Source organism: Aspergillus undulatus, assembly GCF_047715775.1.
Source record: "Aspergillus undulatus strain CBS 261.88 unplaced genomic scaffold BDV17scaffold_16, whole genome shotgun sequence".
NCBI lineage: Eukaryota > Fungi > Ascomycota > Eurotiomycetes > Eurotiales > Aspergillaceae > Aspergillus > Aspergillus undulatus.
In genome coordinates this window covers 365,228-389,661 of record NW_027396620.1, presented here as the reverse complement: position 1 = coordinate 389,661, position 24,434 = coordinate 365,228, and the positions used below count along the sequence as shown (strand labels likewise).

Sequence of the window (24,434 nt, the reverse complement as noted above, 5' to 3'; positions counted from 1 at the left end):
AACTGTCCCGCAACCGGATCCGGAATAGACCACCGTCGCACGTGCTCACCGCCAAGTACCGCTATCTTATCGCCATATCACAGGCAGAAACCTGACCTCGAGTCCTCGATGATGTCCATAATGCCATTCTTGCTCGAACTAGTCCAATCAATTCATTCTTACTCTATATACCCTGAACATTCAGTCTAGTGCCCTGCAATACCTGTGCCATTCACATTAGTCTTCTACCATTACCTCACCATTCTCCGCACGCTTCAGCAAGCTCCCCACCTAGCCTACCCACCACCAAGCTGTCATCTAACGCCCCCATTGAACGCCGTAACATCTCATACAACATCCAGACACTCAGAGTAAAACCAGGAGAAGGATGGGAAACATCTGCTCGAGCTCTAAAAACCGCTCCTCGGAGTCCGAATCCTTCTCGCGCCCCGGCCGCGTCCTCGGCTCAAACAACACCGACGCTGCCCCGCGCGCCTTTGTCCCCGCAAACGCAAAGTCAAAGTCGCATTTCACGTCGCCGGGGAGGACCTTGGGGGGTAGCGGTAGTGGTAGTGGTGGTGGAGGGGCAGGAGCGGGGAATGCCGGTGCCGGGTCAGGAACAGGGTCAGGGTCAGGAACGGGGGCGGTACAGGATAATGATGCAAGGGCTAAAGCGGCGGAGGCGGCTCAGGTGGGTTACACCCCCTCTTTTTTCTCTCATTGGGCTTGCTTAATTGCTTTTTCTTGTTCCCTTTTGTTGCTGTATGGATGCCGATCTGGTCTGGTACTAAAGACTGTTCGACAGAAACGCGCCGAGTCGGGGACTGCAGGAAAAGGAAAACTGGGGACGAAGCTGGCGGCGCAAAAGGCCCAGACACAAGCGCAGACATTGAACGAGGCTAGTCGGGACGAGAGAGCAGCTCGAGATGCGGATGATGCCTCTGCTGCCAGGAGATGGGAGTAATATGGTGCGGATACACGAGATTGACAATTACTGTATATAGATAGCTACGACCCTATGCAACTGCTGATATCGAGTTGAAATGCATTTAATGCCAGACTGGAGTATCATACAATATAAGCGCGAATCTATACGACGTTGTACCGACCCGATGCCGGAGCCCGAGCTTCGCTATCCACAGCGGCGATGGTACCTTCCTTCAATAAGCGCATCAACTCGCGCATCGCGTTTGTCACAGCTAGCTCGGTTTCACCTTCAACCAGAATATACAGCTTGGGGTTTTCGCCAGGACCGGGCTCTTTGCCTGTCGCGTAGAAACTACCCTTGGTTGTGATGGATGTACCGGTAGCTTCGAGAATCTTGGCCACATTCGTGCGATTCGTAACAGCCCATCGAGCTTTCTCTGTATTGTGAAGTATGGGTTAGCAAGCTTATCTTCAGAAGATGTGGAATTGTGGATTGTAGACTTACGGGGAAAGTCGTTGATTTCCAGTGTGGCGTGGAATGCACCGGCGTCGGGACCACGGTTGTCGATAGGCACGCCCGATCGCATCACACCCGCACGGCTGAGACGAGCATGGATATCTGCAACAGCGGAACCAACCTTGTCGAGTGGATTGTTAGGCGCATTCGGATCAACTTCTCTCTTGTGCACGGTGATTTTGCCGTCAAGATCAATACCCTTCGGGACGCCAGGAATCGAAGTGGATGCAGATTGGACGGCAGAGATGACCTTGTTGAACTGTTCTTCGGCCTGCTCGTTCTTCTTCTCGTCCTTCTCTTCCTCCTCTTCACCCTCATCGCCAGTCTTGTATGTGCGGCGCTCACGGTTCCGAGCTGCATCGCGCTCTTGATCCAGTCGCTCCAGACCCTTTCCACCGAAGCCGGAGGTGCTGGCCTTCTCTTTACCGGCCTTGACTTTCTCCAAGAACGAGTCAACCATGCTTTGCACGGGCCCTGGTACTTCTTGTCCGCTCTGCTTCAGCGCCTTGGCGATATCGACAGAGTAGCGTTCTTGGTCTTCCGTAAGGAATGTAACTGCCGTTCCTGTGTTGCCGGCACGGCCAGTACGTCCAGCACGGTGCACGTAGTCTTCCAGATGGTTTGGGGCATCGTAATTGACAACAAGCTTTAGTTGTTTGACGTCAAGTCCACGTGCAGCAACGGAAGTAGCAATTAACACTGGGAAGATACCGGCTTTGAAGTCCTCGATCGTGGAATCGCGGTCAATCTGATCCTTACCACCATGTATAGACATGCAAGGATAACCTTTGCGCATTAACTCTCGTAGGAGGGTGTCAGCCGCTTCTTGACGGTCAACGAAAATCAACGACCGAGCGTCTTCATTCTCGTCTGTTGAGTACAAATTACCCAGCAACTCCAGAAGCCGGATAAACTTCTTGTCATCGTTACAGACTTCTACAATCTGTGTAATTTCTGGCGCAACGACACTCCTACCACCGACGACAATCTCGACCGGCTTCGTTAAGGTCTTGCGAGCGAGGGCTTCCATGTTTCGCGGGAACGTAGCAGAAAAAAGCACAGTCTGCCGGTCAGGTCGGATATTACTCAAGATCTTCATGACTTGAGGCTCAAAGCCCATGTCGAACATACGGTCAGCCTCGTCAAGGACAACATAGGTGACTCGACGTAAATTAGTCACTCGCCCAGCGTTCGCGGCCAGAAGATCGATCATACGTCCCGGAGTGCACACAATGATTTCTGCTCCACGCTTCAACTCGGCGATCTGGTCCTTGATTGGCGCACCTCCGTACGCACAAACAGCTCTGAGACCAAGAGCCCTTAAGAATGGTTTGCAGTCTTTGTGAATTTGCGTGGCCAACTCACGGGTGGGTGTCATGATCAAGCCTACCGGGCCCTCCATGTTATCGAGCGGCCGTTGGTCTTTGATATGTCGGAACATGGGAATGAGGAATGCCATTGTCTTTCCGGATCCTGTTTTTGCCACACCAATCACATCGCGGCCAGACATAATGGAGGGAATCGCCTGTGCCTGAATCGATGTCAGGCTTTCAAAACCAAGCTTGTCAACAACGTCCAGCGTTTGTATCCCCAATCCGCACTGCGACCACTTTTGTACTGGTTTGGGAACATCCAACCCGCGAACCTTGATTCCGTCGAGTTCTAATCGTAGGCTTGCAGCTTCTTCTTCAGACATCTGAGCCAAGTCGGAGGGCTCGGTATAGAACTTCCGGCGGAAAGGTTCATACTGCACTTTCTTGTGGTCAACAATTGGAATATCCTTCTTCTTTTTGGCCTTGCTGGCAATGGCGAGGAAATCTTCCGCATCGCCTTCACCAACAGCAGTCATGCCCACGTCATTTTCATCGCCGAACATGGCCTCAGGTTCCTGTGCTTTCGAAAACTTCGCGCCAATTTTCTTCTTTGGCGGGGCATAATCTGCAAGTTCGGACATGAAGGCGTCCAAGGGATCTATCTCTTCCTCTTGAGCGTCGACTTCCATCTTATCAGATACCTCGTCCTGCGCTGGCGTGTTACCGTTGGTTTTGTCGGCTGAGAGAGCTTCGTTTTGAAGACGCTCCTCGCGCCGTTCAGCAGCCACACGAGCCGCCGCGGCAGCTTCCTCTTCGGTCTCTCCATCTTGCATATCAACATCATCATCGTCATCCGCATTTGCTTCTGCTGCTTTGCTGGCATCTGCATCGTCAATTGGCGGAGTCGGCAGACGTTCGAGTTTCCTACGAGTTGATTCCTCTTCGCCAAACCCGAGCGTTTTCGTGGCAATTGATTTCTCGTTATCAGCAGCTTGTTTTGATCCTAGACCAAACCTCCCCACGTTGCCTTTCGCTTTCAAGGCGGCTGAGAACGTAGTGAGTATTGTGCGCACAGTATATTGGAGTAGGAGACATACCTGAAGATGGAGCTTTGCCGGCAGCTGTAATATTTTGTGTCTTTGCAGCCGACTGATCACCCGACGATCGGGCAGAGGCCGGGACAGCCACATCATCCCCCAGGACAGCGGGTGCAGCCGGAGTCTGAGCAGAATTCTTGGCAATAGCTTTCGGATCGAATTTCCCAGCATATGTAGCTGGGGCCGCATCAACGCCATGGGTGGCAGGAGATTGGGGAGAACTAACGGCTGGGGACAATCCAGACTTTCTGTCAATCTCGTCCAAGATATTCTTTGCTCCGCCAGAGGCTGCAGCTTCTTTTTGCTTCTGTTCTTTCTCGGCAGCTTGCTTCTGTTTCCACGCTTCGAGCTTTGCAAGTCGCTGGGCTTTCTTCTCATCATCCGTAAGCCCTGCGCGTGTCGGTGTCCCGGGTTTTGAGGTCTGACCAACGCATGTAAGTGGTGAACGATGAAAAATAGATTTCGAATAACGTACCTCACGAGACTTGGGCTCTGAACCCCGTCGGTCTCGGCTATCGTGCCGTCTAGACTTGTGCTTCAAGTCAGCAGAATCGTCTGTCCGTCTTCGTGCCCTGTCGCGGGAGTCATCTCGCCTGCTTCGGTAGTCCCTATCGCGACTTCGACTCCTTCGGCGGTAATCACGATCATCATCTCTATCTCTAGAGCGACGTCGGTCTCGGGAGCGGTCTCTTCGTCGATAGCCGTCTTCGTTGCGTCGATCTAGGGAGCGGTCACGTCTTCGGTATGAATCTCGGTCGCGATCACGGTCACGTTCACGGTATCGCCGCTGAAGAAACGATCAAAATTAGAAATGGTTCAGAGGCAGGTAAGGGCTGATACTAACCTCAGGGCTTCGGGATCTGCGGTAACTCCGACCATCGTCCCGCTTCCGCTCATAGCGGTCATCGTCTCTGCGGCTTCGTCTGGATGATGAATATGTGCTGCCTACAGGTGAAGGTGAGCGAGTATCCCCACGGCGAGCCATTGTTGCAGGCCAGCAATGAGTGAGTATTACTGGGACTCTAAGAACACCCAAAGGACGCGGCGAGGTGAGCGAAGCAGTTCCTGTATTACCGTTCCATCTAGGGTCGGCTCTTGGTAGATATTGCGTCGGCACAGGAGACCACTATGGCAAGAATCTTCCTATCTTCTTTGATCAACGCCTCGACATCTTTGGGAGCCTCCGTTCTTTTTTAGCCCAATCCGTTGGCCACCTTGCATCACGTGAGCGGAGGTGAGGTCATGTCCATATTATCACGTGCCGTAGCTTCCCCTTTCGGCAGAGTCCAAACGAACCCCAGCAACCGTCGTCAACGCGACCTCTTTGACCTCTCCGGTTTCAGTTGCCCCTGCGCCCGAGCCCCTGCAGCGAATCGTTGCGTTGATCGCGCTAGCATCACAGTCCTTTCATCTCTCTTCACCTCCAACAATCTCTTTTATATTTCTCTCTTTTCGTCAACCCTAGTGCTATAGCTTGACTGTAGCTGACCGAGGCTCGCAATGCCTCTCAATCTCGTCCGAAGTGGCGGGAGATTCCTGCGGAAGCTCCCAGTCAACGGCACCTTTACTCGTCCCATTCGTGCGGCTTCATCGCAGCATTCCATTCGACGCATTGCCTTTGTCGCCCGCCGTTCACAGCCGACCGTGGTCTTTCCCTGTTCAAGTTCGATAGTCGGCAATGTGATCCGAAGCTTTGCGACTCAAGGCCGAGGCCGACCGAGAAAGACGGCTGACGACAAGTCCACAAAGACGAAGAAGCCGGCCAAGAAAGCGAAGGCGAAGACGAAGGAGCCAAGCAGGCCCGGTAGAAAGAAGGGAGCGCTGACCGACAGACAAAAGGAGCTGAAGAAGGCCGCGGACGCCAGAAAGCACAAGCGAGACCTCCAAGAGGCTGCTTTGTCGCTGCCGAAGAGTCTTCCCACCTCTGCTTGGGTGCTGGCTGTTACAAGCAAGACGCAGGAAGTGGAAAAAGGTCTCCAGCCTCGAACCGAGCTCTTCAAGAGAGCAACTGAGCTCGCGCAAAACATTAGCGCCGAGGAGCGAAAGGTCTGTCAAGCTTTGTGGGCTTAATTTCCTCCCAGTGGCTATTTGCTAATAGGGTATCAGCGCTTCGAGGAACAAGCTGCTGCCAACAGGGCTGCCAACGAAGCTGCGTATAAAGCGTGGGTTGAATCCCACACTCCTCTTCAGATCTTAGAAGCCAACAAAGCTCGACGCGCTCTGGCTAGGATCGATGGCTTCATGGGCACCAAGGGAGCCAAAATCCCCAAGAAGCTTGCACCGATCAGAGATGATCGGTTGGTCAAACGACCGAATTCGGCCTGGATTTACTTCTTCGTGGAAAAGCGCGGCAAGGACGTACAAGTTGATGCAAGCATTTCCCAAGCCGTTGCAGCGGAGTGGCGCAATTTGCCAGAATCGCAGAAAAAGGTAGATCAATCACCATATTGCTTGCTTTCCCTTGCAGCTACTAACGCCTCGAAATAGAAATACTATGATTTGGGCAAGGCCGATAGAGAACGCTACGAACGCGAGCACCTCGAGGTCTATGGCGTTCCAGCCACGAAGCCACAGAAGACGGAAGAGTAGAAATAGGGCATATCTATTTGTCTCAATGCAGGTAGCTCAGGCTGAGCCTCACGTGGATCTGATATTGTAGGTATAAGGTTTTATGTACGGGCTAAGGGATGGTTGTCTTTGCGTTTTTCACTGCTTGTGTATGGACTAACTCTGGCCTTTGTTTTTCTGGGTGTTAATGATGTACCTTATTTGGGTCTTGAATGTACTGTGAGTGCCTAGACTACATACTGTAAGTCTGTCGTCAAGGTCATATGATCTACGTATCGCTCCTGCTAATGCTTTAAGAGCATATACCTCATCCCGGATGTTGTACAGAATGCACTAACTGCCACAGCATAAAGAGGCTCTGTTACTTAGACCCCGCATCCGCTTCCTGAACACGAAATCTAAGCCATCGAGGGGGTTATGCATCCCATACGCCAAGCCATGTGCCCGTCATCAACCCGAGCATGAAGAATTCCATCTCTCCGGCGTTTCGTCGTTTCCATGGCAATTCTTGCCAATCATGCATGATTAAGTCGGGACAGTACATTCACCGCTAGAAAGCAATGGAGGCAGCTAGAGCCCAGACTTGGTATTTGAGGTCAAAGTGTGTCAAAAGGTCAGGTAATGGCAGTGCAGGAGCAAGGTCTCCATATTGGGCATGAAGAAACGCATGTCAGTTGGACTGTCCGCGGATATTTACCCCGTTCCTGGTGAGTGGATATAGTGGTGAAACTGGAATCGAGATTGAGTCATCGGTCCAAAGGAGATTCAAGAAGCTTTTCTGAATGAACTCGAATCTCGAGTGAGTTGGAATGAACTATAATGGCGCTCAACTGAAGCGATATGGGGTTTCCAGTGCAAGTCATGACCATTGTCTTCCAGGGTCCAAGAATCAGCCTGTTCATGACGGATACGGTCTCGTAGAAATCGGCATTATTGTACATAGACATATCCGCAGTATGAGCGACTGGCGCAGATCGAACCACGGACAGCATCAGCCTGTCGACGGGTAAAAGCGCCAGACGAAAATAAAGAACCAATAAGGGCTTCTTGGTTCTGCGCCAATTCGGCCCATAAGCTGCGGGGGTGATTATCTTGAGTTTTTGCCTTCGATGCGGTGAGGGAGGGAGCAGATGTCGGAGTAGTTGAAACCACGAGCTTGGTGGTTATCCGAGGGTCTCGTTGGCGACTTGCGTCGGAGTTCAAGCTTTGATTCTCGGTTCTCGAGACTCGATAGGCTGCTGGGAGAGGTCAGAGCTGTTGGAATGCAGACAATGACAGCTTGGAATATGATGGATCATGCCCTGGATTTATGGAACATAATCGGGGCTCGTACCATGGTATTGTGTTAATGCGCAGGATGAACCAAGGGTCTGTCTGGCAGGAACCCCACTTGGATGGGCGACAACAAACACGTTGTAGAGTCGAGTTCCAGTTAGGCACGATTTGCACGATGACTCGACCGGTTTATGTAGAAGGCTAGAGGCTAGAAGCAATAGGTGTGGTAGGCTATACATATAGCTGCAACGCCCCTTGGCTACAGCTATCGTGCATGAGACCTTGTGCAAAGGAGGGGTGGGACCTTTATCGATAGGACAGTCTGCTCCCACCGCTGGATTGGTGAGTGGTGTGTCCCTGCGTGACTTCACATATCTCTTCAGTCTGTTTGCCATCGCTCTGTTGCTGCTATTTGACGCGCTACCCCATCTCGATTAGCGGTGCGCCAGCCTTTCCTTCCATCCCCCCAGTCCCCAGCCACTTCTTATCTAGTCGGGAATCAACTGGCGTCAAACGCACCCGTCATGCCGATCAATGTGTAGCACAGATCCCACGGGTAAGCATGCAACAATCAGAGAGAGGGAGGGGGTTTGGTTTGACAATACCTTGAACACTGTAAAAGCAAAAGCAAAAGCAAACGAAAATTTTTCCCTCTTGCGCGCAACCACTAACATTGCGGTCTTTGCAAGCCCCTTTAGTTCGTTCACATTCCTAGCTGTATCCATCGCATCGCACACCGGGCAATCCTGTTCTTTCGTTGGCCGATCTTGAGTAGCATCGACCATCCTCCTTCATTCCTTCCTTCCCTCCCACCGCCCCCGAGCCTCGAGCCTTGAGCCTTGAGGTCATGAGCTTCACGACCTTCGTCACTACTACTATCCTTAATTCTCCCTGTTGAATAGCGCCTTGCGATCGCTGTCGACTTGCTATCTCCGTCGCCCGGAGCCAGATGCTTCAGTTGTTTACTCGCCGCCGACAAAATTCGGTCCCCGATTGAGAAACTTACTTTTTGTCTTTGTCCCGAGCTAGGTTAACTTTTTGGGATCGTCAGCAGCGTCGGATATCTGGACTACGACGAGCATTTGGTATCTTGATCTGAACTTGCGCGAAGTCTGCGAACGCCCATACTTACCTCTGCGATACTGTATCCCGTTGGCCTGCCCATCTCCCGCGATTCTGTGGTTGAGTTGAGCGCTACAAATATTCGCCTTCGCCTACATCCCGATCCGATACGCATGCGCTTAGTTCCCCAGGTCGCTGGCCATCCTGGTGCCCGTCATGAATGCTGCGCGCATACTGGATCGAAGGTCTACGCCAGCTCACAAGGTCCCGCATTCAGTTCAGAGTTGGTTATCGGAGAAGGGACGAAGTGGAAGTTATGACGGGCTACAACTCCAGCTTACAAAGAAAGGAGCTCGGAACATAAATCTAAAAGCCCTGGAGGCTTTGTCCTTTTCTTTACCCGCTGAGGAGGTTCAAAATAATACCCGAATCCTGGCGGGAAAGGTCTTGCAGGTACGATACTCCGGAATACAATCCTTAAAAGCTGCGGTGTGTGTAAATGCTGATCAGCCTAACTTCCTGCAGGATATTGAGCACCAAGTGAGCACCTTGCGCAGCGCGACGTCAGCGTTTGAAATCGACCTCCGCGTTCCCGAACTTTTGTGCAACATTCGACCGCCACCGTCATACGATGAAGCTATTGATGATCTCCCTCCTGGTTATGCCGTAGCTCCGCCGCTAGCTCAGCGAAAACCTGATATTCACAATGTCAGAGTGGAGGGAAAGAGGGACTCAAAATTTGGATCTTCGCATCAGATAATTGATTTTGAAAGTCCGGCTGGTATTCGGGAGCATAAGGGTAAAAAGAAGAAGGGAGGAGCGGCGAAGAGTGCACCACCGCCGCCTGCAAACGACCCGCCACCACCACCCGAAGGAAATAACGAGCCGCCAGAAGAGGGCGGCGGCGATGGAGGTGGAGGTGGAGATGGAAATGGTGATGACGGTAACAACGGAGGTGACGGCGGAGATGGCGGAGATGATGAATGGGATGCCTGGGGTACGGCCAGTTCGAAGAAGAAGAAGCAGAAGAAGAAAGAGGAAGAAGAGCGGCTGGCCAAGGAAGAGGAAGAGCGTAAAGCTCAAGAGGAGGCAGACAAAAAAGCTGCAGAAGAGGCTGCGGCAGCTCAAGATACAGGTCTTAGCTGGGCGGATAACGCCGATAATGGTGATGATTCATGGGCTGGAGCCATGACTGTCGGGAAAAAGAAGAAGAAGGGCAAAGTATGTTGTTTGATTACAGTTTGGATCGATATATATGGCTAACGCGACATTAGGCTGAACCGGCTGAGGAGACGCCTCTCCAAGACGTGAACCTGAATGACGGCGCTCCGCAGCTAGATCTGAATCTCGACTCCAACAAATCCCCTGGGTTCAGTTTCGGGGCATGGGGAGGAGGTGGAGGTGGTGGCAGTAAATGGGGCCTTGACTCTCTCGCAGGCGCAAATACCGGAAGTAAAGATACAAATCCTTGGGATGGTGGCTTCAAATCTGACCCTCTAAACGCTTCCATGGGTTTCGGCTTCGGAGGAGGCTTCGATCCCGCCCCGGCTACGAATGACGATTCTAAGGATTCAAAGGACGCCGACGACGACGGCTGGGGCATTCTGACCCCCAAGAAGGACAAAAAGAAGAACGAAAACAACGGCTGGGGTGACTGTGGTTTGCCCACGAAGGAGGAGACTATTCCAGAGGAGCCACCGAAGGCACCTGAGCCGCCTCCGACTGACGACTGGGGATTCGGCACAACAGCGAAGTCCAAAAAGCAGAAAAAGAAGGAAGAAGCGGAAAGAAAGAAACGCGAGGAAGAGGAGAAGAAGCGCCAGGAGGAGGAAGAGAAGAAACGTCAAGAAGAGGAGGAAGAGCGGAAGAGGCAAGAGGAGGAAGAGGAGAGGAAGAGACAGGAGGAAGAGGAGGAGAGATTGCGGCAAGAGGAAGAGGAACGCCTAGCGAAAGAGGAGGAGGAACGAAAAGCAGAAGAAGAACGAAAGGCTAAGGAAAAGGCAGAGAAGGACGATGGCTGGGGCTGGAAATTTACTACGACGACGGACAAGAAGAAAAAGAAGAAAGGCAAAGCTGCTCCAGAGCCTGCCCCAGAGCCGCCTCGCGAGCCTACACCTCCTCCACCTGAACCTCAGCCTGAACCCGAACCAGAAGCCGAGCCCGAACCAGAGCCGGAACCGGACCCTGAAGAATGGAAGCCCGATTTCCCAGATGATCCTCTTTATGAAGGCTGGATGGATTTATCGTCCAAGGAGAGGAAGAAGCGTGAGAGAGCGTTGACTAAGAAGAACCTTCCTATTCCTGGCCGTGATTTCCCGCTTGAACCTCCCCCGAAAGAAGAGCCGGCGCCAGACCCAGAACCGGAACCGGAACCCGAGCCTGTTGTAGAGGAACCGCCTGCTGACCCAGAGCCGGCTCCGGATGAGAACAACCAACTTGTCGAGATAGTCCAACCTGAGGATGATCCAGTTGAGGATAGTGGATGGGGGATATGGGGCACTTCAAAGGACAAAACAAAGTCCAAGAAGAACAAGATAGAGCCCCCGCCTCCTGCTCCCACGCCTCCATCTCTTGGGCTTGACCGAGAGTTCACCAGGGAATCTGACATCAAGGAAGATTCCATCTGGGACGATTTCGACAGCAAGCCGGCAAAGTCACCCAAAAAAGAGGAGCCGAAGGCCGCCAAAGGGTTCTGGGCGAGCTGGGGCGCAGCAACAATGGGCAGTAGTAAAACCAAGACCAGCAAGAAGAAGTCGGAGGAGAAGCCCAAGGAGCCTGACCTCATAGAAGAGCCAGCGCCAGCCGAATGTGACCTTCTGGTCGATGTTGGCGACGAGGCACAAGACATCCCACCAGAAGCGCCAGAAGCGCCAATCGCGCCAGAAGCACCTGAGCCACCCGCGCCAGCCGCGGTGGTGCCAGCTAAGAGTGCCGCCACTTCCAAGACTAAAACGTCAGCAAAGCTCTCCGTCGCGGAGCGCATCAGCGCTCTCGAGAAAGCGAAAAAGGAGAGGCTGAAAGAAAAGGCTGCGCTGGAAAAACTAAAGTCAAAGAAGGAGGAGCCGCCGCCGCCTGCACCAGAGCCGGAACCAGTGGAGCCCCCCCAGGAAGATCTAGTAGACGTCAACCCCGAGCCTAGCAAAGCGGAGCGCTCACACGAGTCGGTGCCAGGCAGTTTTCCTGATGCCTTTGACGACGAAGTTGATGAAAACCCACCGGCAGAGCCCAAGCCCGCTCCAGAACCAGAGCCCGAGCCCGAGCCTGAACCTGAACCTGAACCTAAACCTGAGCCTGAGCCTGAGCCTGCATCGTCGAAGAAGTTGAAGAAGAAGGACAAGAAGAAAGGCAAGCTCATAGTACCTGAGCCCGAGAAGAGGAAAAAGAGGGCGAAGGAGCCCGAGCCAGAACCCGAACCGGAAACCGAACCCGAACCGGAAACCGAACCCGAACCTGAAGCAGGCCCTGAACCTGAGCCAGAGCCAGAAGTTGTACCTGAACCTGAACCTGAGCCAGAGCCAGAAGTTGTACCTGAACCGGAACCTGAACCAGTCCTCACCAAAGCTGAAAAGAAAAAGAACAAGAAGTCGAAGAAGGCCGAGCCTGAGCCCGAACCTGAACCCAAAGCAGCTCCAGAACCTGAACCAGCAGCCGAGCCAGAGCCAGAACCCCCGGCGGATGATGCACCTCCAGCGGAAGAGGGAGAGAAGGCCCTCGACGTAGAAACCCAGCCAGCACCTGCTCCAAAGCCTGAGAAGATGGTCAAGAAGAGCAAGAAGGGCTCGAAATCGTCGAAGAAGGCTATACCACCTCAGGATCCTCTTACTGCTGATGATATGATGGCTACCGGCGCACTAGATGAGGGCGAGGCTCCGCCTTCACCAGAGGCCACGCCTGAGAAGCCCGCTAAGAAGGAGCGTGCTCGTGCTGAGCGCTCGGCTGCCGCCACCTCTTGGGGCTTCTTCGGTGCAACACCACAGAGGAGATCCACCATTCGTGAAGCCAAGCTGAGCAAGAAGGAGCCTGCCCCGGTTGCAAGGTCAAGGTCGACTAAACATTACAAGCCGAGGGAGTCTGAAAATGAAGTGGAGAGGTCTTCGGCATCTGAGAAAGACAGACGGCGTGAAGCCAGGGCTAGCCGCGGCATGGGATTCTCTAACTTCTTACTGGGCACACCACCGCAGCCTTCTCGGACCAAGTCAGTCAGGAGGTCTGTCCATGATTCTAAGCGGTCATCCAGATATCAGTCAGTCGATGTTGATGAATCCGGAATGCCCACTCCACCTCCAGATGAGGTGGAGGTGCCGGACAAGGCGGCAAAGTTGATGGGCACTAGGGAAGCATCCAGAAGGGAAAGGCACAGGGAACAGAGGAAATCTCGTATGTTTACTAAAATTCACACGTTTGTTCAAGCTTCTAACTATTCACAGGTGACCCTGATCCATTTGCTATCGACGATGATGATCTGGTCGTAGTGGACCCTGTTGATGTCGAGCGACCTTCAAAGGAGGGCTCAAGACATTCCGGCTCCAGACACTCCGGACAAGGATCTGCAAGACGGGTAAGAGCGATCATACAAATAACATATGCCGTCGCTAACATTGTCTAGTCGAGGTCCAATCCCGAAGAACCACGAGAAGATGAGAGAGCTCCAGATGTCTTTTCTGGCCCTGACGACATTGCATTCGTGGAAGCCCCGCCGTCACGGGAACGGGAAAGACGCGTAAAGCGGTCGAATACCACGCAGAAGAAGCAAGAGTCCGGTGGTCTCATGGGGCTTTTCGGATCCTTACGTAAAGCCACAAAGACTGAGCCAACGCCTGAGCGCCGAAAGTCTCGATCGCGTCGTGATGACGACGCTAGATACGCGAACGAACCGGAACGCGACGAGGCTCGACGCCGGCGTGAGGATCGGCGAAAACGCTTAGTCCGTCCGGATACGGATGGCGAGGGAGCTGGTCCCGACCCTCCCGTCGTCGGCGCTTTCCCCGATGCAGAGGCAGAAGATGCCGAGGCGCGAAGAGCAGCGCGGAGGGCACGGCGTCAGTCTCGACAGGCACCCCAAGCTGCCGCTGACGAGCTACGGGAGACCGAGCTCCGCGAAGCCGAGGAGAGACGGGCGCGCCGACGGGAAGAAAAGGCTCGCGAGCGCGAAGAACGAGCCCGTGAGCGTGAAGAGCAGGAGCGGCAACTCCGAGAAGAAGAAGAGCGACGGCGTGAGGAGAAACGAGCTCGTCGAGCAGCTCGTGAAGAGCGCATCCGCAGAGAGGAGCAAGAAGCTCGCGAGGCAGAGGCGCGCATGGCCGAGGAAAGACGAGAGCGCAGACGACAGCGAGAAGCAGAAATGCAGGAACGCGGCCAGGAGCAACGCCACCGACGGCACCGTTCACGACCCGACGACAGCGCCGCGCGAGACTTTTACCTCGATAACCACCGATCCAGAGACGGTGACAAGTCCAGTCGCAAGAAGTCCCGGGGGCAAGACCCAACAAGGCCAACTCCCACGCCACTCGGCGTACGCAAGGACAAGACCTCTTCCTGGGTAGATTCTCAGGCTGACGAACCGCCTGAGCCACCTCCCATCGTCCCAACAGTGCTCGACATGCCTCCTGGCCCGGGCGAAGAAATCCCAGGTCATAGCTTGTCCTCGGATGAAGAGGCCCGTCGCGAGCAACGCAGACAAACGCGCCGGCGGACCAAATACCCGGGGCTAGACGACGCAGAGATCGAAGAGCTCCGAGCGAAGCGACGTGAAGCCCGACGGGCAGAGCGCGAAAACGGCAAGACCAGCTCAAGCGGAGACTACGAGCGAGACCGGGGCATGAAGTATGATCGGTATGGAGACGAGGCGCCGAAGAGGCCCAGCTGGTTGAGGAAGTTGACGACATTTGGTTAACCGTGTTTCTTTGATGTTAGCAATGCTTGATGATTCTTACGATGAAATGATACATTATGAGCTTGGATTACTGCTTGGATTACTCAGTCCATGAACGATTATGTTTACGCCGTTCGGCATGGTTTGGCCTTGGTCATTGATAGTGATACCTATTGTATAACGAATCTAAGATCCTCCACTATGACAATATATATCTATCGAAGCTCTTGACAAGCATACTCTGTCTTTATTATCTAATAACTCTCTTCAGCTTCAGCCTTCCTCGCCCTCCTCTTCTCCAAATAAAATCTTCCGCCCTCATACATACTCAGATAAATACTCAACGAGACCGCCGTCCAGACAACCCGGATCGCGCCTCCGCGAAAGAGACCCTTCACCCCTTCGTCGCGGAATATCCGCCGTCCCACAGACCAGACATTCTGCCCGCCCTTATTCTTGTTCCTTGCCACCTCCGCCTCAGAACTAGGTCCCGACCCAGTATCAGTAGACGCCGAATCACTCGTACTCGTACCCGTAGCAGCAAGCATCATCCTCGTCTTCACAACATCAATCGGCGTCGTTATGACACTCGCTATAGAACCGGATATACTCGCCGCTAACCCCGTTAACACGGCGCGTTCGAAGACGGGTTCCTCGCCGACTTTACCACCACTATCCCTACTCCCTCCCTTTCCAGCGCTAGTCTTATCATTGCTAAGTCCCAGACCGAGCCTTTCCCGTCTCCGCCTAACAAGAACCCCCTTCACACCCTCGAAGATCGGAAAATTTAACCCTGTAAAGGGGAGATTCCGGCCTAGGAGTGCAGAGTACCCGCTCCAGAGACGCCAGGGGTGAGAGCGGAAGCGGGAGAGGACTTGGAGGGTTACACTTCTTCTCCATCCTTCTGATGCGCCTTGGCTTTTGGTGTTGGTGTTTGATGTGGTTGAGGGGGAAGACTTGTTAATGACTTGTGCATTCTGCTTCAGGACTTCGGCGGGTGTTAAGAGGAGGCAGGAGACTGCTTCGCCGGTGCAGGAGGCGAGGCCGTTTATTAGGGGTGTGATTGCGGGGTTTGCGTTGGCGTTTAGGAATTGAGAGGAAGATGAGGAGGCTGTGATGTGCTGGTTAAGAGTAGACTTTACGGTTTCGTAAGTTGTGAAGAATGCTCCTGCTACGCGCACCCATCCATCACTCAGTTAGCACATCCATTCGCAGATATACTCCGGGAGAAAGTTTGGAGGGCAAGTAGACATACAAGCAGGAATAGTACTAAGCACAACACTAACAACACCCTGGTACAATCCACGAAAGAGGACGTTCTTCTTCACGGTATTCGTGGCCCCATCTTTGTAGATCCGGTTATAGTCCGGCGATTGGATGCGCGTTTTGAGTGTGTCGAAGGGGTAGACGAGGAAGTCGACTGTTACGACTGCGACGGCGCCGGACTATTTTGTTGTTGGGATAGTTGTTAGTGGAGGTGATACGCCGCGAGAGTGAGGTTCAGAGTTGGTATAGTGCCCGGTGGAGGGGGGAGGGTTAAAGGGTCAGGTCGGGAGGGGACATACAATCCAGATGTCCAATGCGCTGCTTTGCATTTTTAGGGACGTCAATCATGGTCTCAGGTAAGAAAAGGAAGGACTGGGGAAGAATGGCATGCTGGTGGACTCTTGAGATTTGGAACATCGAATGGTTGTTCTTATCGTTATCAATCGATGAGGTCATAGCTCGAGGTATGTATGTTGGTGATTAGATTGCCCCGAGCACGTGGAGCATTTGCCCTAAGATGCCAGACGCCCACTACTGCGACAACATGGGCAAAGAAATGTAGTGGCCTACATTTTAGGCAGGCCATTATCCAAATATGTCAGGTAGAGTGATTTGTGGTTCCTGAAATGCAATGTATAAGACACAATTTGTGGTTGACTCATGCATCAGTAGACTTGAAATGTCTGTCTGGAGGAAATCCTGTACGATAGCGTCCTCTAGTCACCGTTGGCAAGTGGAACGAGGTCTAATATCTGGTCTGATTGCCCCAGAACACACCGACGCGCATTTAAGTCGCCCTTTTGGGGTTGGGGGTTTGTCCACCCCATTGCTCGGGTAACACTTCATCAAATTGGGCATTCATTCGTTCAAGCCTAGAGCTCAGGTATTCCCATTCCACTGAGCTGTCCGACAGCGCCTTGATTTCGTGGAAACTTTTAGTAGGTATCCGGGAGCGCCAATATGCGTCCCCCAAGTAGGAAATAGCTGAAACATCCGCCGATGAAAGGCGAGTTCGATATGGGCATAAGAAGCTCTAATGGGAGGCCGCTGAGCCCGGTTCTTTCCCGAGTTCGTGTGTTGCACAGGCTTGTCTTCTTCACGCATCAGTTGGCAGGCCTGTGTGATCAGGCGCTGCACATGGACGCTGAAGAAGGGATCTAAACCTCGGCAAGATGCAATAGTTTAGCACTCCACAAATCACTTAATCGAAAGTAGGGTGCACTATCGGAATTATCTCCATAATCCATAGTCAATGGCCAGCATTTGTCGGAGATATGCACCACGTCAGGCCCAAACTCGGGTAGAATCCAATCTCTTGCACTCTTGCGGAGTGCTTCCAGAATCACACACAAGTCGCCTCCGGCAAAAGACCAGATCTTGTGGGTTCCCAGTAAGTCCCAACTTCGTGTATGCACAATATAACCCCTGAGCTTGCCCTTGGAGGACGCGTACTGGGAAACGAAGGCTTCTCGTCGATATCGGCTCTATCAGGTCGGACAAGCCCTGCATTTTCATCCCACGGGGATATGAACCGAGGGAGAGTCGCGGTCTTGATCGGTGAAGAATGTCGTACCAGAGAGTTGGCAGAGGTCCTTTGGGGGTTGAGATGGAACTAGTCATGGTTGTTAGAATAGAACCCAGCGATATGGTTGCATCGTGTGATTGGGATCAACTCACTCATGTGGTAGTAGCGGAGCCAGGAACCATCTCGCCAGAAGCGCCTGTTTGTCATCTTCTCTTTGCCGAAGTAAATACCTGGCGTGAGTCGCGGCTTGGTTGGGTCTTTCCCGTCTAGCAAGTCGGCAGAACAAATGCGGCAGTAGCCTTGTCCACGATCTCTTCCGCCTTCTGATCCAGCTCCTCAAGTAACTTATCAAGCTCGTCCATCTTCGTTCCTCGTCAATCATCGATCTCGAAGTCTTACCAACGAACAAGTAATTGACATAGGAGCGAACTCGCCTTATCATAATGTTAGAAGCAACGTAGACGATCCGGAACACTGTCAAACCATGATCTTGAATGGTGTATTCCGAGCCATTGAGTTGGCTCGTTATTACTAATGGACGAATGGCATCCATTGACCTATCCTCGAGGCAAATGAATTGATAGGCCGGGAAGATGACTTAAAGAGCGCGATAGGTAGACTGATGTGCTGTCACGGAAGGAGGTCCCAAGGTCTACCTACCTAGGTCACCGGGTCCGATTCCCGGGCCTGTTACGTTAGCCCCTTCCGTCCTCCACTCGGCTCTATGAGCATTGTACGCAGTACAGAAGAGATACAGAGAGAGCAGTACCGCAGCCTACAGTTGTGGAAGAAGTAGTAAGCAGTAGGTGAGCATTCAAGTCATGTAGATAGCATCTCTAGCATGCCCCGTAACTCTATTCGTCACTGGAATAAACACAAGGGACATATTAACAGTCAGTCAGTACAAAATTTTCCCTCCTTACGCCGTAAGGTCATGCATGAATCCTAAATCCCATCCCCGTTCTCATAAAATCCAGTAGGTGAATGAAATCATTTGGCAATCTCGCCGGGGAGCAAGTTGCCCTTGACCGCGAACATCTTACCCGTCGTGGACGAGACGAAGCTGTCAATCTGGCGCGCGTATTGCTCCACTTGGCGGCTGTTGAGCATGCTGTCGAGGCGGCTGGGCTCCTGGGGCAGCTTGAAGAGCCGCTGCCACTCGTCCTCGGGAAGAGGGGGCTGCTTGAGGGTTGCGCGGGTCGCGTTCTCGGCCTTGCGCTTGGTTTGCCAGGCTGTGATTTTGGCCTGCTCACGGGCGAGCGAGCGCTGGTAGTACTGGAAATTGCTGGTCTCGGTGTGGTGGGTCTCGATGCTGTCGAGGAGGAGGTCGCAGTTCTTCTCGAGGAAGGGGTCGATGCTGAGGGAGAGGTTGTCGAAGTTGGGCGCCAGGATGGGCTGCTTGGCAAACGGTGAAGACTCCAGGGTAGCAAGAGAGGCGGGGAGATCAGTAGGCGCCGACTGGGACTGGTTCTGAAGCTGGTGGAGGAAGGAGGTGATCAGGTGAGAGTTGTGGATTTCGACGGGGAGTTCAACCAAAATGTCCTGGTACTTCAGGTTGGACTTTTGCAGCCTACAACAGTCAGCGAGGGCTTCGGACACGCAAGCGGAAAGCCAAACGTACTCCTCGGAAGTGAACTTGTTGTCCTTGAAAGCAGCCATGAACTTGGGAGAGAGACGGAATGCCCTCAAGCTCAGGCTTCCCTGAGCGCTGCGGCTCGCATCGTGGACGAGCGCGACTGTCCTCTCGTTCATTTCCTTCTGGTAGAAGAACTGGTTCTCAATCACGTTCATGTTGACAAAGTTGCCCATGTTCGCGCTCGTGTACCAACCGACGTTGTTGGCATCGACGTTCACTTCCCGGAGCATGCGGATCATCTCGGCCTGGTAGGCAGTGTTCGCCTTCGCACGGGGAGCCGCAGCGGCAGGGTTGGGCGCGGCGTTGTCAAAGTGCGACTCCGGGGGGACTTCGACGACGGGGAAAGGGAAAGAGTTTGTGATTTCGAGAACGCCGCCGACGTCCATACCAACGAGCGAGCCGGTCGCGGTCGTCGGGAAAGCCTGGGAGCAGTGCTTGATGATTTTCATAACGACCTAACCGGCATGAGTTTCTTCCTATAAAGCGGGGAATTTGAACGGAGTTTTCGTACCAGGGCCTCGACCTTGACGGCCGCGAGGGGGGCGACTTCTTTCCTGTCCATGATTTAGCATATTTTGGCAGCTTTTAGACGAACAGGGAACACCTACTCCGCCATATTGAATGATGCAGCCGAGGGATGGGATTGACTGGCGACAGTGAGAGTTGCAGCCGACGGTTTGTGTGGATGAATCGAACATTTTCCACCGCCTCCGCTGAATGGGGTTAGCGTGCCAAGATACCGGGGCATCAAGATCCGACTTCCTTTTTCGGACTCTGCTCCACTACAACTACTTAGAGAGAACAGAAACAACAAATATTCTATGATCACGGCTCTATCCTGTCTATTTACAAACAAGGTTATACGAGTACTGTGGGCGACACTCCGGCCTAGCTCTGCGCTGCGGTTTGAGGAGCTGTATTACCGTTCTCTGGAGCCGCATCGTTCATTGTTCTTCGGAGGAAGAGGCTGCGAGACAAACCTGCTTCCCCAAGAGCTTCGACATAGTCTTTTGCCAACTCATCCAACATGGATAAATCCACATTCGGTACCTTAGGATCGTCAACGGCTGGATTGTCACAACTCAACGAGGGATAATCCTTCTTGTCCAAAGGCGGGTCATCTTCATCCGGCAGCATGTCCATTTGATTCCGGTCCGGTAGGTTATCAATTGCCGAGCGCAACATCTCGCGGTGATCCGGTGCCCAGTCATTGTAAATAACAATGACAAATTGATAGGTTCTCCATTCCATGTCTTCGGTGCTCCATGCGAATTCCTTGATTAGATGACGGTGATACGTCACCTTCAACTCCTTGGCATCATTCTCGTCAACATCATCCTCGTCGGCATCTTTCTTCTTGATACGATCGACTATGAGAGGATAATGAGCGTGGATCCTGATATCTTTGTCGTTATGTGAAATAGAGAATTCAGAACCTTGCGGCTCAGCTCTTTCGCCTTCTCCGGTCTGACAGACTTGAAAAGTGCAATGATGCCTTTCATGGCGATGGCCATGCTGTGAGCGTTTTGCCGTTCTGCTGTCTCAAGACCTTGAAGGTAGCTCTTTACCTCCGCAGTCAGGAAGGGAAAATACATGTCTTCCGTGCCTTTAAAAACCGAATTATCGTCATCCATGTCGGGCAAGAGCTTGGATTCCGGTAATCCAAGGAAAGTCTCGTGGTGGAAGCCCACCGTTGATCCGGTTGCGGCGTGGGCAGTATATAGCCCGTCGAATCCAGATTCTGGACATAGAAGTGCGGCAAGCACTTAGACATGTCATCAAAGGGAACAGAATGGCTCCAGGCCACGCTTATCATGTCCATGAGCTCCTCGATCTTGGCGACCCGTCCAGCATAGATTGCAAGGTCTACACGAGGCACTATCAGATCGCCAACGAGCTCTATTATCCCCGACTCCTCCGCCCCCGCCATTTTATTGCAGATGTACTCAGAGCTCTGCTGATCGTTGAACCATGATTCCCTAGGGAGCCTAGTGTCTTGCCTTCCAAAGCCACTGGCGAAGAGATTCCTCACTGTCCGTGAGCCCCTCTGGAGCCTCATCCAGGTAATACTTCCACTTCTTCAAGTACTTGGTAGCACGTTCATCATAGAGCTGATCCCTAACCGCCCGTGAAATTTCATACCAGGTGCAGTCCATAGGGATTCCTTCAACGGCGGGTGTCCTTTATTGTCATCACCTCCATGATATAAGCACGAACCGTTGTCAGCGATCGTAAATCCAGGTTCGGGTTGATCCCACCAGGGTCCTGATATCCGGATCTTTCGAGGATTGACCGGCGGTGCGTTCGGCCCCATTGGAAGGCTGACACCCTCCTGGCCTTTCAGATCTCTGAGTGTCGCAGGCCAGGCTGTGGTCTTGCGCCACTTCTTCATAGGCTCGCGCTTCCGTTTGAGGGGGTTTACTCGGGTCTTTTGTTGTTGTTGTTGTGCTTGGACTTCGTCTGCTTCGCCGCCATCTTCGCCTTCAGATTCGGATTCGCTATCGTCTTCGGCTACTTCATTGTTTGGCTGCTCTATACGACACGAGTTAGGCTCGAATATGAAAGAACCAGGACAGGAAAGGTCACATACTGCTTGGGCAGATGAATCCTCAGTCTGCACAGAAGCATGCTACATACCAGGAGGCGGCGGAAGTCTTGATTTGATCCGTATCCGTGGACCAGTCTGGCCTGGAGCAAGAGCACGGGCAGGCGCAAGGGCATGTTGAGCCGGGGCCGCAGGAGGAGCTTGGAGATCTGCAACATCACTTTGGGTAGACTTATGCTTCATCCCGTCACGCGATCCAAATCTCAGTTTCAGTCCTGCGTTCCAGTTCGGGCAGGCCCAGGCACAGATTTGCCCTGGCCTGAAGGCCCAGCTTGAGCGGGTGGGTTCTGGCTCAGCGGAGCACTGTCTTCTGCAGCCGTCGCCCGTCCTTTGCCTTTTCCGGACCCAAATGGTCTCGCGGGCTTCTTCGTGATTCTCCCTCCGGTTGTCTTGGTGGTTTTCTTTGCCGTCGCGGACGTCTTCTTAGCCGTCTGTGTCGTGGCCGGAGCAGGACCTGGAGCTGCAGCAGGAGCTGCTCCGGCAGCTTTCTTCGTTGTTGTCTTCCTCGTGGCCGTTGTGGCGGCTGGTGCTAGTGCCGGGCCTGCCGTCGTAGCTGTCGTCGTCGCTCGGGCTGTCCTTGCAGCTTTCCTCGCAGCGACCTTCGCTTCCCGTTCCTCTTTTCTCCGTTCTTCTTCTTCCCTAACGGCGTCCGCTGCTTTTTTTTTTTCCTCGGCGCACTTTTGAACGCCTGGAATGCGTGCACTTCTTCGGGTTGGCGGGTTTGAATTCGTGCTCGCCATGGTTTGTCGTACTCGTTGAAGGTAGATGAGAACAGGCGGAGTATAGTCACAGGGTTTTAGTGAATTACTGGTATATCAAAACACAGTCTTGAATGCGTGATGCCAGGATGAGTAGAAGAGCAGCGATGGGTGAATGGAAGATTTATCTTTCTCCATCGCTCAAGAGCGTTATGCCCCAGACCACGGTCTAGGTCTATTGGTAAGTATAGCAGTTACTGAACGAGCTTTATTCAATTGTTTGATGATACAAACTCTTGTTAAAAAATTAAGAAGGCTCCAGCAAGCATTGTCGTTTCGGCCATTTTCTGAATATTAGGTATTGGTAGCCCTAAAGGGGGATTAGTATAACCATTCACTGAATCTCTTGTCTGAAACAAGTCATTAATGTCAAAGAGAATACAAGCTTTCACATAGTATGACCTAGTTCTTGGGTTGGGCTTGATTGTGTTCTTGCAGTGCTTTGTTCAACTTGCTTCAGATGGGCTAATATAGTCCTAGCCGGTTGTTCAAAGAGCTTCAAACCCCGCTTTAGTAATTCCAGGGTTCAACTTATAACATGATATGGTGACACACTATTACATTGGAGAAGTCATGACTCGCATGAGTACCTACCCAGATACTCTGGGGACGACAGATCTAGGGCTAGCCACTGCAATAGAGGACGAAAGTCCTAACAGGTCCTGCAATGTGCAATGACTAGCGATGATCACGAGTGCAGCAGAGCTTATACCCTAGACCCAAGATGTATACAGAGCTCAAATCAATCGTCCACCCAATATGCCGACACCACATGAAAAATCCCTAGGTAGTCAATCTCGAGGATCAAGTAGAGCAGATTGATAAGATAACAGACAAACCACGGCCGAGCATCCGTCCCCACCTCGTCTCTATAAATCCAAATTTCTCAATTTCGTCTCTCCAACTACTCTGCTAGACCTCAATCACCTCATGATCCAGAGTAAAAGCAAAACAAGCAATCAGTTGAACCAAACCATGTCCCTAGGAACATTTGCCTACGGCGTGCACGACCTCCAGACCGTCACTGTCACGAGATTACCCTCGCAATCGCACCCCGCATCAACATCGCCGGCACCGGCGACAGCGACAGCGAAGAACGCAGAAAATGGAGATGACGTTGATGATGATAAGCACGGATACTGGGTAATGTACGTCCTCAACCCCTTCGAGTATACTCCTTGAATATCCCTGACTAAATGAAATAACAGCCTCATCCACGGCGGCGCCTGGCGCGACCCAACGCAGACATCAAGCAACTATTTAACACCCGCGTTGTCAATCCTCTCCTCAGCATCACCACCGCCAGTCCAACAAATATCAGGCCTCGCATCAATATCCTACCGTCTAAGCCCGCACCCCTCACACCCCCAAGATCCCAGCGCGCTCCCGTCATCACTGCGCGCCGCGAAGCACCCGGACCATCTAGCGGATGTGCAGAGCGCATTGGCCTTCCTGCAAAAGAAGTACGGGTTTGGGGGGAGGTATGTTCTTGTTGGACATAGTTGTGGGGCCACGGTGGCGTTTCAAACTGTTATGGACTCGCTGAAGAATAAAGGTACTGGTGAGGGTGAGATTAAGTATGAATTACCACTAGGCATCCTCGGCATGGCTGGGATCTACGATCTCAGACGTCTCCGGGATAGCCATCGGGATATATCGGCCTACGAGGAACTTATAGCCGGTGCGTTTGGGGATGATGAGGAGGTATGGGACGCGGCGTCGCCGGGTGTCGTACAAGGTGCGGAGGGGGTAGAAGGGTGGAAGGATGGGAGGGCTGTTGTGCTTGCACATTCGAGGGATGATGAGCTTTGCGACACTGCGCAGAGTGAGAATATGAAGGTGTTTTTGGAGGGATGGAAGGGGAAGGGGAAGGCTGGTGAAGGCAAGGCGAGGGAGGTGCAATTTCTGCCTATTGAGGGGCAGCATGACGAGGCTTGGATGAAGGGTGAGGAGCTTGCGAGGGCGATTTTGGTTACGATTCAGAAGTTGCGGGATTTGGGCGTCTGAGCTGTCTTTAGCGAATATTGAGTTGCT

At 52.8% G+C, this 24,434-nt stretch overlaps 11 protein-coding genes across 11 annotated transcripts; 3 read left to right on the top strand and 8 right to left on the bottom strand.

Moving 5' to 3' along the window:
• Nucleotides 1-629: 629 nt before the first annotated feature.
• BDV17DRAFT_260079 (uncharacterized protein) lies at nucleotides 630-1,028 on the bottom strand. The gene has a single exon (XM_073757506.1). It carries the CDS (start codon nucleotides 867-869, stop codon nucleotides 648-650), a length of 222 nt encoding a protein of 73 aa, XP_073617012.1. The 5' UTR covers nucleotides 870-1,028; the 3' UTR covers nucleotides 630-647.
• Nucleotides 1,029-4,976, bottom strand: BDV17DRAFT_260074 (DEAD/DEAH box RNA helicase). Its single transcript, XM_073757505.1, has 5 exons — nucleotides 4,678-4,976; nucleotides 4,309-4,620; nucleotides 3,834-4,254; nucleotides 1,412-3,781; nucleotides 1,029-1,343 (listed from the first exon to the last, which is right to left on the bottom strand). Exons 1-5 carry the CDS (start codon nucleotides 4,816-4,818, stop codon nucleotides 1,069-1,071), a joined length of 3,519 nt encoding a protein of 1,172 aa, XP_073617011.1. The 5' UTR covers nucleotides 4,819-4,976; the 3' UTR covers nucleotides 1,029-1,068.
• Nucleotides 4,977-5,169: 193 nt separating this feature from the next.
• On the top strand, nucleotides 5,170-6,341 carry BDV17DRAFT_260073 (uncharacterized protein). Its single transcript, XM_073757504.1, has one exon. The coding sequence runs from the start codon at nucleotides 5,334-5,336 to the stop codon at nucleotides 5,901-5,903; it is 570 nt and encodes a 189-aa protein (XP_073617010.1). The 5' UTR covers nucleotides 5,170-5,333; the 3' UTR covers nucleotides 5,904-6,341.
• Nucleotides 6,342-8,579: 2,238 nt separating this feature from the next.
• BDV17DRAFT_49729 (uncharacterized protein) lies at nucleotides 8,580-14,748 on the top strand. The gene is made up of 5 exons (XM_073764646.1): nucleotides 8,580-9,191; nucleotides 9,264-9,959; nucleotides 10,013-13,115; nucleotides 13,166-13,296; nucleotides 13,345-14,748. The coding sequence occupies exons 1-5, from the start codon at nucleotides 8,955-8,957 to the stop codon at nucleotides 14,629-14,631; spliced, it is 5,454 nt and encodes a 1,817-aa protein (XP_073617009.1). The 5' UTR covers nucleotides 8,580-8,954; the 3' UTR covers nucleotides 14,632-14,748.
• On the bottom strand, nucleotides 14,748-16,356 carry BDV17DRAFT_49765 (putative mitochondrial carrier protein). The gene is made up of 3 exons (XM_073764648.1): nucleotides 16,176-16,356; nucleotides 15,866-16,055; nucleotides 14,748-15,781 (listed from the first exon to the last, which is right to left on the bottom strand). Exons 1-3 carry the CDS (start codon nucleotides 16,203-16,205, stop codon nucleotides 14,865-14,867), a joined length of 1,137 nt encoding a protein of 378 aa, XP_073617008.1. The 5' UTR covers nucleotides 16,206-16,356; the 3' UTR covers nucleotides 14,748-14,864.
• A 714-nt stretch (nucleotides 16,357-17,070) lies between these two features.
• BDV17DRAFT_49762 (uncharacterized protein) lies at nucleotides 17,071-18,036 on the bottom strand. The gene is made up of 2 exons (XM_073764647.1): nucleotides 17,554-18,036; nucleotides 17,071-17,488 (listed from the first exon to the last, which is right to left on the bottom strand). The coding sequence occupies exons 1-2, from the start codon at nucleotides 17,952-17,954 to the stop codon at nucleotides 17,161-17,163; spliced, it is 729 nt and encodes a 242-aa protein (XP_073617007.1). The 5' UTR covers nucleotides 17,955-18,036; the 3' UTR covers nucleotides 17,071-17,160.
• A 172-nt stretch (nucleotides 18,037-18,208) lies between these two features.
• On the bottom strand, nucleotides 18,209-19,684 carry BDV17DRAFT_260049 (putative eukaryotic translation initiation factor 3 subunit EifCh). Its single transcript, XM_073757503.1, has 4 exons — nucleotides 19,646-19,684; nucleotides 19,549-19,591; nucleotides 19,023-19,492; nucleotides 18,209-18,971 (listed from the first exon to the last, which is right to left on the bottom strand). The coding sequence occupies exons 1-4, from the start codon at nucleotides 19,651-19,653 to the stop codon at nucleotides 18,392-18,394; spliced, it is 1,101 nt and encodes a 366-aa protein (XP_073617006.1). The 5' UTR covers nucleotides 19,654-19,684; the 3' UTR covers nucleotides 18,209-18,391.
• Nucleotides 19,685-19,853: 169 nt separating this feature from the next.
• On the bottom strand, nucleotides 19,854-20,450 carry BDV17DRAFT_49706 (uncharacterized protein). Its single transcript, XM_073764645.1, has one exon. The coding sequence runs from the start codon at nucleotides 20,286-20,288 to the stop codon at nucleotides 19,926-19,928; it is 363 nt and encodes a 120-aa protein (XP_073617005.1). The 5' UTR covers nucleotides 20,289-20,450; the 3' UTR covers nucleotides 19,854-19,925.
• On the bottom strand, nucleotides 20,451-21,171 carry BDV17DRAFT_49705 (uncharacterized protein). Its single transcript, XM_073764644.1, has one exon. It carries the CDS (start codon nucleotides 21,094-21,096, stop codon nucleotides 20,614-20,616), a length of 483 nt encoding a protein of 160 aa, XP_073617004.1. The 5' UTR covers nucleotides 21,097-21,171; the 3' UTR covers nucleotides 20,451-20,613.
• Nucleotides 21,172-21,851: 680 nt separating this feature from the next.
• Nucleotides 21,852-22,382, bottom strand: BDV17DRAFT_290147 (uncharacterized protein; the record flags this gene model as incomplete). Its single annotated transcript, XM_073761829.1, has 1 exon — nucleotides 21,852-22,382. One exon carries the CDS (start codon nucleotides 22,380-22,382, stop codon nucleotides 21,852-21,854), a length of 531 nt encoding a protein of 176 aa, XP_073617003.1.
• A 993-nt stretch (nucleotides 22,383-23,375) lies between these two features.
• BDV17DRAFT_290146 (arylformamidase) lies at nucleotides 23,376-24,407 on the top strand (the record flags this gene model as incomplete). Its single annotated transcript, XM_073761828.1, has 2 exons — nucleotides 23,376-23,548; nucleotides 23,609-24,407. 2 exons carry the CDS (start codon nucleotides 23,376-23,378, stop codon nucleotides 24,405-24,407), a joined length of 972 nt encoding a protein of 323 aa, XP_073617002.1.
• Nucleotides 24,408-24,434: the final 27 nt, after the last annotated feature.

Coding starts and splice junctions, on each gene's coding strand:
- BDV17DRAFT_260079 (XM_073757506.1), bottom strand. CDS start 869: ATGTCTGCGCTTGTGTCTGGGCCTTTTGCGCCGCCAGCTTCGTCCCCA.
- BDV17DRAFT_260074 (XM_073757505.1), bottom strand. CDS start 4,818: ATGGCTCGCCGTGGGGATACTCGCTCACCTTCACCTGTAGGCAGCACA. Junction 4,255..4,308: donor CAGAGCCCAAGTCTCGTGAG/GTACGTTATTCG, acceptor TGCGTTGGTCAG/ACCTCAAAACCCGGGACACC. Junction 3,782..3,833: donor CGGCAAAGCTCCATCTTCAG/GTATGTCTCCTA, acceptor CTACGTTCTCAG/CCGCCTTGAAAGCGAAAGGC.
- BDV17DRAFT_260073 (XM_073757504.1), top strand. CDS start 5,334: ATGCCTCTCAATCTCGTCCGAAGTGGCGGGAGATTCCTGCGGAAGCTC.
- BDV17DRAFT_49729 (XM_073764646.1), top strand. CDS start 8,955: ATGAATGCTGCGCGCATACTGGATCGAAGGTCTACGCCAGCTCACAAG. Junction 13,116..13,165: donor CAGGGAACAGAGGAAATCTC/GTATGTTTACTA, acceptor AACTATTCACAG/GTGACCCTGATCCATTTGCT. Junction 13,297..13,344: donor GACAAGGATCTGCAAGACGG/GTAAGAGCGATC, acceptor AACATTGTCTAG/TCGAGGTCCAATCCCGAAGA.
- BDV17DRAFT_49765 (XM_073764648.1), bottom strand. CDS start 16,205: ATGCAAAGCAGCGCATTGGACATCTGGATT. Junction 16,056..16,175: donor GCGCATTGGACATCTGGATT/GTATGTCCCCTC, acceptor ACAACAAAATAG/TCCGGCGCCGTCGCAGTCGT. Junction 15,782..15,865: donor GCTTAGTACTATTCCTGCTT/GTATGTCTACTT, acceptor GGGTGCGCGTAG/CAGGAGCATTCTTCACAACT.
- BDV17DRAFT_49762 (XM_073764647.1), bottom strand. CDS start 17,954: ATGGATGCCATTCGTCCATTAGTAATAACGAGCCAACTCAATGGCTCG. Junction 17,489..17,553: donor GCTCCGCTACTACCACATGA/GTGAGTTGATCC, acceptor AACCATGACTAG/TTCCATCTCAACCCCCAAAG.
- BDV17DRAFT_260049 (XM_073757503.1), bottom strand. Junction 19,493..19,548: donor CCGTCAAGGTCGAGGCCCTG/GTACGAAAACTC, acceptor CATGCCGGTTAG/GTCGTTATGAAAATCATCAA. Junction 18,972..19,022: donor AACAAGTTCACTTCCGAGGA/GTACGTTTGGCT, acceptor TGACTGTTGTAG/GCTGCAAAAGTCCAACCTGA.
- BDV17DRAFT_49706 (XM_073764645.1), bottom strand. CDS start 20,288: ATGGAATGGAGAACCTATCAATTTGTCATTGTTATTTACAATGACTGG.
- BDV17DRAFT_49705 (XM_073764644.1), bottom strand. CDS start 21,096: ATGAGGCTCCAGAGGGGCTCACGGACAGTGAGGAATCTCTTCGCCAGT.